Consider the following 10,590-nt stretch of genomic DNA (forward strand, 5'->3'; position numbering starts at 1 on the left):
ACATATCTGCCTTACAAAAATTATGTGGTGGCACCCAAGTACTTTGAATAACGCAATACAACACTGTCAACAGCTGGCTTGTAAAAAAAGGAAAAAGCATTTTTCGCGAAAATTTTTTACCGGTCTCGATTTAAACAAGAAATAATTGTTTGCTAAAAAAAATGGATCCAGGAGGCGTTGCTCATAGCCTGGAGGGCAAGCAGCTCACGGATGATATAAAGCTAAAAGAACTAGCACCGTTTAGTAAAATGTTGCTATCCGATGGTGTTCGCAATGGATTGCAGAAAACGGGATTTATATACCCCACAGCAATTCAAGCTACTTCGATTCCGATGGGAAAATCAGGAATAGGTAAATTGTTCAATTATGCGTAAGTATGGTATATTTTTAATCTTTTTCCGTTTAGATTTACTTGTTCAATCAAAATCGGGTACTGGAAAAACATTGATATTTTGCGTAATAATACTCGAAGCATACCGCTCTGATCTGGCAGAACCACAATCTTTGATAGTAGCACCAACACGTGAAATTGCCGTACAAATAGAAATGGTATTGAATCAAATTGGCGGTTGCTGTACGGGTTTTCGTGCTGTTAGTGTCATTGGTGGTCTAGATGTAGCCGATGACAGAAAACGTTTACAAGGTGCCAAAGCTATTGTAGGTACACCTGGGCGTTTGCTGCATTTGATACAAAATAATGTACTTAACACTTCTAAGATGCGTTTGCTGGTATTGGATGAAGCTGATAAAATGTATACGCAGTCATTCCGTCAAGATTTGCGGCGTATACAGAATGCTTTGCCAGAAAAGCGGCAGACCATCGCTTGTAGCGCAACATTTTGTGATGGTTTAGATGAGGAATTAGCAAAAATAATGCGGAATCCACTATTAATTTCCACTGAAGAACGTGCCACATTATTAATTGGAATAAAACAATTTGCTTATGAAATACCCGAACAAAAAACTAGTATACTCGAAATGCGGTCAAAGTTAGAAGCTTTGCGTTATATATTCGGACGTATAGCATTTAAACAATGTTTGATATTTGCTGGTTCACAATCACGTGCTAATTCTTATTGTAACTACCTGGAGAAAGAGGGTTGGCCTTGCGAGCTAATATCTGGTGCTCAAGATCAGAAAACACGCCTTGAAAGGTTTCATAAGTTTCGTGAATTCAAAACTAGAATTATTATTACAACTGATCTTATGTCGCGTGGTGTAGACTCAGAACATGTTAATTTGGTTATAAATTTAGAACTTCCAACTGATATGGTTACTTATTTGCATCGTATTGGACGCGCAGGACGGTTTGGTTCACATGGAATCGCTATAAATTTTGTTGCATCTGAAAAAGATCGTTGTACATTAACGCGTCTCATATCACGAATAGGCAGTGGTATGAACGTTTTACAGTTTCCACCAAAAAACGTTGCCCAGACGGAAGATACAGAGTATGACTTCTGGGATTTCTCAAATTTTGACAAACATGCAAAATGTTTTGGTCTTTTCGGTTTTGAAGCATTGGCACCTTTGGCATCGCAAGATCATAGCTTACTCTCTGATACCTTGGAAAATAAAGAAAATCAAAGTGATAACATATTTAATTCAACATCATCTATCGATACAAATACATTCCGCGTTGACTCCAAAGACAGCGCTTTAAATATTCAAGATAATCTGCTAGAACGTCCTGAATGTCAACAACAGATATCACCTTCTCATAACCTCACCGTAGAATCACGACAAGGGTCATCACAACAACTTCCTTCTTCAAATACTATTGATGATGCTAGTAGCATTGCCGCAGACAGCCTACGTAGTAGCCAACAAGACATTTCTCGTTACCAATCCATTCTAATGCAGAAAGCTGCTATACCTACACTATTTGAGTTCCTCGTTGATCCGAATAGTAGCGATAGCAAAGGCGATGACACCAAGGATGGCGAAATAAAAAAGAAGCCAAAAATCGATTTATTTGATGACTATAAGAAAGCAGTTCTCACAAACTCGGATAGCTCAGTTAAAGATGTAAGTTTTAGTATTACCTTATATAAATTAAACAATTTTAGTTTCTTTATAAATGTTAACATTTACTTCAATATCAATTATATTAATTTTACAATGTAATGTCGCGCAAAACGTCTTGTTGGTCCAATTGCCACAAAGTAAAGTGAACAACATCATTCTCATAAGAGTATGTGAAGCTACCGCTGCTTACTCATCGCTACCATCCATTTACCTTCCCACCAACAATGAATCCAATAAGAATGCTCTCTTATACGTTATTCCAATTAGAACCACTGCAGTAGGGCCAGCGTTCACACCATCTCCGCTGCCAGCAACACAGATCGCTCTCCCAGCATTCATCGTACTCTTGCATTGCAAGTGTTTGCGAACCCGTTAAGTATTTTACTTATTATGATAGCGAAAATATATCTATTACGTGGGTGGGCATCAATAGTTTCTCGTCTTAACTCCTCCCCTTCTAAGTGAGGAGCGTCCTCGATCCTTTACATTTAACGTACGTAACGTTTTGTTCAGTTTGGTGGAATTAAATTATACGCAATGGCTTTGCCAATTTGCAAATTGAAAATATGTACGTATAATCTTGCTGACTGTACATAATGAATTATAGTTTGATGTATTGGCAATTTATTAGTGGTGGAGCAAAAGAACTTCCGTGGGACTTTTATCAATTTTAAAATGTCGAAGATAAATTGTTGCCGAGGTGTTATTTTCTTTGGAATGTAAAGGTTCTCTCAAGCCCACTCATACCATTTTGGTGAAAATTTTGTTTTGGTTTCTAAGCGAGCGGTAACTTATGGTCTTAAATGTAAGATATTAAAATTAATTCCCTAATACTATTTAATTATTTCACAAACTATAATTTAAGCAATTATTTAGATTAAGTATTTAGTTTAAACTTAAATAACTATCTGTGAAATGCTCAGTAAAAAGTCCCAAAATTACGATGTAGTAGTTCAAACTGAATATTGACCTTCCGTTAAATGCAATGCGAACTCCATGTTAAAGGTATAATAAATACTTCCTCAAAAGGTTGCTTATTTTAGATTAGAGATATACGCCGCCGCCGCCGATAAAGTGATCGGCGTAAACCTCTATTTTAGATTGTCCTTATGGACCACCCTCCCCTTAATAAGAACTGTAGTTCCTAAGTCCTTTTCTACAATTTGTTCTTCATAAAGGGGGGTTAATTTATTTCCTAGCCTTCTGTTTCTTTTTACCATGACCTTATCACCTGCATTAAATGTACGTTGTATCCGATTTTTGTTGTGACTTTTTAATTCGGATTGCTGAGCTTGCCTTATACGTGCCGATACTTCATTATTTGTATTTTCTGTAGCAGGCCGAAATATGTCGATTGGCCTTTTATTGGTGACAGAATGTATTGTTTTATTGTACTCTATAGTAGAAAGCAATATCAAATCTTTTGTGTCATCAATGCATTTCTCTAGCTTCATGCATCTAGCTATTTCTACCAATGTACTGTGAAATCTCTCTACTTGGCCATTAGAAGTGCTGTGGAGAGGTGGAGCATTTACGATTTCAATACCAAAACTGTTGGCAAGAAGATATCTGACGGTATTTGAGTTCAATGATTTCTCATTATCGCAGTAAATGACTCTGGCCTTAGGAAATACATTCAAAAGTTGTAGGATTTTCGGTTTTATATCTACGATCGTCCTAGATCGTATTGTTTGAACAACTGCGAATTTGGAAAATTTATCCAAACATGTTAGAAAATAATTCGAGCCTGTAGAAAAAATATCAATATGCAGGGTTTCGCCTACATATGATGGGATTGGTGTTTCGGATATTCTATGTTTCTGGTGATGTCTACTATATTTTGCCCTTGAACAAATTTTGCAGTTACCAACTGCTTCTTTTGCCTTCTTCTCTAGTTTTGGAAAAAAATAATCCTTTAAAATTTGTTTGACGTTTTCTTGTGGAGCGCGGTGCGCCCGATTATGTTCTGTAACTATAATCTCTAGCTGGTCGTTTGGATCAAATATGTCTGTTACAAACGTTTTTGCATATTTGAATTTCGTATTTGGAAATATACGTACTAAGTCATGTTGAATGTGTGCTAAGGTAGGCAAACTACAATGAATTGCATTCACCACTTTGGTGTTAACAAGGTCTTGAATGATGCCTAAAAGTGTGTTTTTATCACGAAATCGGATAATATGCCTTGTTCTGTTTCCAAAAATAATAAAAGTTCGTTTCGACGGTATTTCAGCCTCTTCAATAATGATTTGGTTTTTAAAACAATTTACTGGCTTTTCAACTGCCTCTATCGTATAAGTTAGGGACTGTTCGCTATGAATCGTTCCCGAGTTTGAATTTGAATCTTCTTCTATTACGTTGAGTTGCTGACGCGACAGGGCGTCGGCAACACAGTTTTCTTTTCCTGGCTTATAGTATAATTTTGCATTGTGCTCATCGATGAACGCTTTCCAACGTTTGAGCTTAGCATTCGGATTTCTATCCGAAACTGCAAACGTTAGAGGCTGGTGATCTGTAAAAATGTTTAAATTTTTTACACCGTAAAGGTAGTTTCTCAGGTTCTTTAACGCCCACACAATGACTAGAAGCTCCCTTTCGTTTGTAGCGAAGTTAAGCTCATTATCTTTTAATGTTCTAGAAATCATGGTTATGGGCCTACCATCCTGAGACAAAACAGCGCCCAGGCCATGGTTAGAAGCGTCTGTTGTCAAATCGAAAGGTTTTTTATAATCAGGGTAATCAAGCATAACATTTTCTGATACCAAAATATGTTTTAGGGAATCAAATGCTTGAAGCTGTTCTAAGTTTAAAACTATTTTGACTCTTTTGGATTGAGTAGCACTGACTCTGCCGTTTTCGCCTTTTAGAATATCTGTCAGAGGTTTAGCTATGCGGGCAAAATCTTTAATGAAACATCTGTAGTAGCTGGCTAATCCTAGAAACGATCTGAGACTATACAAATTTTCTGGAGCCGGGAAATTTAGCATTGCATTAACCTTGTCGGGACATGTTTTTATGCCCTTCCTTGACACGACAAACCCGAGGTACTCAATTTCAGTCTTGAAAAAATGCGATTTTTCCACCGAAACCTTCATGTTTGCATCACATAAACTTTTTAAAACCCAGTCTATATCTTGAACGTGTTGCTCTTTTGTAGGTGAGAATATTATTACGTCATCAACGTAAACGTAACAGCTTCTACCTATTTGCTCCCTAAGTACATCATCCATAGCCCTTTGGAATATACTTGGCGCGTTCTTTAAACCAAATGGTAGTCTACAAAATTCATATTTGCCATTGTTCACAGAAATTGCGGTTTTCTCCCTATCTCGCTCTGCGAGCTCAATTTGATGAAATCCTGATTTCAGATCAAGGGTTGAAAAGTACTGGGACTGGCCCATGCTTGAAAGAATGGACATAACGTTTGGTATGGGGTACTTATCGTCGATAGTAATTTCGTTTAACTTTCGAAAATCTACTACCAGACGTTTCTTTTTATTGCCTAGCTCGTCGAGTCATTTTTTATCCACTACCCATATTGGGTTGTTGTAAGGAGACCTAGATGGTCTAATAATACCGTCTTTCAGGAGTTCCTTTACCTCCTTATTGACAAAATCTATTACGCCCATTGGGTATGGATATAATTTGGAATAAATGGGTTCCTCATGTTTTGTTCTAATTGTGGCAACTACATTCGTATTGTATGGTAGAGCCGTATTTGGATCGGCAAAAGCCTTTTTTCTTTTATCGATCATATTTAAAAAAATCTTTTTTTATAGCAGGTACATTATCTTGTTGAATTTTGATGATATTTATGCTTTCGTATTTAATAAATACTAGCTTCTCGGTCCCATAATCATGAATAATTTCGCCTTTTTTAAGGTCTACTATAGCGTTAACCTGCTTAAGCAGGTCAAGCCCAACTATCGCATCAAAACTTAGCAAATTAGGTAAAATAATGAAGTCGGAGTTCACACCAAATAGGTTTATAGTGCATTTTCTTTTTACTTTCGTCTCTCCATGTATTGATCTTGCTAAAATTGGTTTATTTAGGGGTACGATCCCTTTTAGCTCGGCAAACGGTTTAATATAACTTTTTGAAGCGCCAGTATCAATTAACATCTTTATAACCCTTCCCTCAGATCCTATTGATCTTCTAATCCAAGGGAGTAGGGTACTATCCCTAAAAAATTAATATGTTCTTCAATATTTTCGACTTCATTATCCACTATGCTATCGTATAAATTTTCGTCAGCTGTTTCCTGCGAGATGTGATTAACTCTCTGAATTTTCGGCCCGGTATTTCTATCGGACTCAAGGCGTCGTTTAAACTGTTGCCCTTGATTACTGGTATTAATGGGGAGATGTCTTTGCTTAGAGCTTTGGAAGTTATTGGTCCTATTTTCTTGTAAAAAATCATTGGACGGATTTTGAGGTACGTAGTTCGTTGAACGACGTAACCGGGATAGTGATGGATCTATATCCATCGGCTCAGATCTTTCTTGCCTACCATTATAAGAAAAATTCCGTTTTTGTTGCCTATTGGGATTGGTTTGAAAATGTGGGTTTTTGTGGCCACTTAAATTATCCAATTGATTGTTGCTGCTTTCGCTTAGTTTCTTGTCTATAGTTTAACTTTTGCTATTTTCATCGAAACGGTTTGAAAAGTTTGTCGCAAATACGTAACGCGCATGGTTTGCCTCTACCTCCTGTGCAAGTGCCAAAGCAGATGGTAAATCCGCCGGCCGAGCAGAAAACAAAATATCGCAAAGGGGTTTCTTTAGACCCGAAATAAAAACGCGTAGAGCATCCATTCTGTACTTCTCATTAATAGAAGTCGCTATCTGACTTTCGTAAGTCATTATAGTCTTATTGGTAAGAAGGGTGAGTTTTCTGTCGACTTCATCATAAAACTTCAATACCGTCAGATTTCCTTGTCGCAAAGTACTCATCTCCTGCTCGATCAAATATATCGGCCTCTTATCGGCATAAGTAAAATGTAACCTCGCTATTATGGCTTTAAAATTCAACACGGTATTGAATGAAGCCAAAACACCATCAGCGGCGCCTCTAATCTTATTTCTGATGATTGCGACCGCCTGGTAATGTTTTGCGCTTCCATCGTACCTTTCGTACAGTTTGTAGGCCGTGTGCGCCGCTTTCCTCCATGATACATATTTTTCTTGTTTACCGTCAAACTCAGGCAAGGATTTGACGAGGTCGAGGGTCTCATCGCATTGCACATTGCCTACAATCTGCACTTCCTCAAAAGATTCTACATTGGCCGTCAATGTAGTTGTAAATTTCTTGGTAACTTCGTCTAACTTTTTGTCGAAATCCGCTTTCTGTGTAGACAATGCAGCCGATATCGCTGCGGCTACAATAGCTTGAAGTTCTTCGGAATTCATTTCTGGATTTTTGTCTTTTAAAACTAATGATTTGAAAAGGGTAACTAAGTCAGAATCGCTCATTAACTTGAGGTACTATGCGCTATTTAGATTAAATGGGCCGAATACCGAAAGGCTAATTTAATGGCAGAAATAGACCATAAATTCCCTGAATATTCTTATTAAATTTTATACTAATATTTTTCCCTAAATATTTTTATTACATAAATTTTTCTGAAATTGATTAAAGAAGTAGGTAACATTAATGGAAGGTACCATACGCAGTTTATAAAAAATGGTGAACTACAATAGGCTAATTAAATGGCAGATTGAGCCCACAAATTACCACAATATTTTTTTATTTTATTAAATATTTATTTAATAATAATTTACCGAAATACACTGAGCAAATCACTTACATGGATTTTTCTAAAACCGTTTCTTTATTTGTCTCCGTTGTCTTTCCTTTGTGAATGTCATCCAAGGTCGATGCGATATGGGTTATTTTCCTTCAATTTTCTGTTATTTTGTAGGTACTGTTTTTCCTCATCAGCAATAACATTCCAGAATATTAATTAATTACGATCTTCCCGGCCCCACGTTTGGGCGCCAATTAAACAATTTTAGTTTCTTTATAAATGTTAACATTTACTTCAATATCAATTATATTAATTTTACAATGTAATGTCGCGCAAAACGTCTTGTTGGTCCAATTGCCACAAAGTAAAGTGAACAACATCATTCTCATAAGAATATGTGAAGCTACCGCTGCTTACTCATCGCTACCATCCATTTACCTTCCCACCAACAATGAATCCAATAAGAATGCTCTCTTATACGTTATTCCAATTAGAACCACTGCAGTAGGGCCAGCGTTCACACCATCTCCGCTGCCAGCAACACAGATCGCTCTCCCAGCATTCATCGTACTCTTGCATTGCAAGTGTTTGCGAACCCGTTAAGTATTTTACTTATTATGATAGCGAAACTATATCTATTACGTGGGTGGGCATCAATAGTTTCTCGTCTTAACTTATATAGAATTTTAATAATAGAAGATGTGTTAAGACATATTTAACCATAGTAGGGTTCGTTTTTTATCACAGTTTTCATATATATTACAATTTAAAGTATATTTTCTATTACAGACAGAATCTAAGGACATTGGTGTACCAGCCACATCAAATAAAATAGCTGCTTATAAGTCTATGCTTATCGATCAACTTGAGCGAAAATCCCCTGTTGAAAATAAGCATGACATATACTCGGACTATGCTAATTTTAATGCTGACGAAAACTCTAGCAGTTTGAGTCAGGATACTTGCTCTCACGAAATAGATAAAGCCACATTTATTTTGTCAGTTGCAACACCGTCAAAAATGCAAGATTCTATTGAGGAGTACACCAATACTACAACAACTAGTGATATACAAAATTTACGATATAAAACCGATAGCCAGGATGATGTTTCCGAAATAAAACACTTTACTTCGCCAGCTCATCATAATCAACCAAATAGTATGATACCTGATGTTGTACCCCCTAGTCAAAGACTTTTGAATGTGCCATACAATGCTCAACAATATCACAATTTAACAGTAAATGTGGGTGCTCAAATCGAAATACCACCACAGCAGCCACATCAAGCATTGCACTCACCAAATTCCCCAGCTATGAGTGACTCTGTTATACATTCCCCCGACGATGATCAATCAGCAACTATTAGTGCGCCGGCTTCTTTAAACTCTCAATCTAATTCTGAACGTGGTGGTAGCAGTGGATTCAATGAAAGGAATACTACGAGCGCTTCTTCAGGCATAGTTACGTCTGATACAGAACCGGATGAATATATAGAAAATGGATATTATACATCTTCTGAGGAAAACTATACATCTTCCGAAGAAGCCGGGTCAGGATATAGTTATGAAATAGACCCGGCACTATTATTTCCTATGAAAAAACGGCGGCGAAGAGTTATTGGGAGCGATTATACTGAGGGCGAGGATGAGGAGGAATATGAAGATGAAAACGACGGAGAAGACAGCGATGGTGAAGTTGAAGAGGATGACAAATCTGAAAATGACGAGGAAAATGATAAAAGTGGTGAGTATGAAGATGTTGCGCATGGCCAAAATGATAAAGGCAATGACGGAGTTAACGATGGTAATGAAGCAGATGACGATGAAGAAAAGACATATAACGCACAGAGTGGAAATGAGAATATACATGCAAACGGAGCGGATGAACTTAAAGATGAAGCAATGATGCGAAAGGGTATACCAGAAACATCAGAACCGAAGGCACAAGCAAGTGTGGATTTTAATAATGTTAATAAAACATTTGGTAAAAAACGAGATACTCATTTTACCAAACGTGTCAAAAAATCTCACTCACAAAGAGACGCGGAAGCTAAATGTAACGCAGATTCATCCAAATATAATGCGTATTATAGTGGTGACTACGATGCTGCCCATACGCGTTGGATGGAGATTTATTGGACACAAGTAAAACAAATACAAGACTACGTGAAAATGACTCTTGAAGCAAGAAAACGCAAGGAAGAGAAAAATGAAGAACGAAAATTTGATGAAGAAGCAATCGAAAAAGAAAATATTGAAGAAGATAATATTGATGAAGACCATATTGAAGACGAAAATGTCGACGAAGAACACATTGATGACGAAAATGTTAATGAAGAAAAAGTTGATGAAAATGAAAAGTGAATCAACAAAAGATATATTAAATATGAATATTCACCACATTTATACACTCGCACTACTTATTGAATTAGTATTTATTTTAGTATTTAACTTATTGGAACAAATTTGTGAATTCCTTTTCCTTTTTTATGAGCTAAAAGCATTAATTTTTACTTAATAATAAAATGAATTGAACTATGAATTACTTTAAGACAAGTGTTATTTAAAATATTTATAAACTAGCAAATTGGCCGGCTTAAATTCGCAAGGTGTTACTAGAATCTAGTTTAAGCAGCTATTGGCATTGACTTCGATTAATTATGTTAACTATTTTTTTGCAAAGAGTAACCCACCAGGAACTTCCTACGAATATTCATAGTCATGACAAAGTAGTATGACCTAAAAGTTTTATCGTTATTATTATTAATATTATATTAAATTATATTATTATAATTATATTAAATCGGTCCCGAGAC

The 10,590-nt window shown here is 36.5% G+C and overlaps 1 protein-coding gene across 1 annotated transcript; it reads left to right on the top strand.

The window, feature by feature from the left end:
- The first annotated feature begins 64 nt into the window (after positions 1 to 64).
- LOC137252902 (uncharacterized) lies at positions 65 to 10,330 on the top strand. Its single transcript, XM_067789037.1, has 3 exons — positions 65 to 351; positions 407 to 2,028; positions 8,564 to 10,330. Exons 1-3 carry the CDS (start codon positions 162 to 164, stop codon positions 10,136 to 10,138), a joined length of 3,387 nt encoding a protein of 1,128 aa, XP_067645138.1. The 5' UTR covers positions 65 to 161; the 3' UTR covers positions 10,139 to 10,330.
- Positions 10,331 to 10,590: the final 260 nt, after the last annotated feature.

Source organism: Eurosta solidaginis, chromosome 5 (assembly GCF_040869045.1).
Source record: "Eurosta solidaginis isolate ZX-2024a chromosome 5, ASM4086904v1, whole genome shotgun sequence".
Classification (NCBI taxonomy): Eukaryota; Metazoa; Arthropoda; class Insecta; order Diptera; family Tephritidae; genus Eurosta; species Eurosta solidaginis.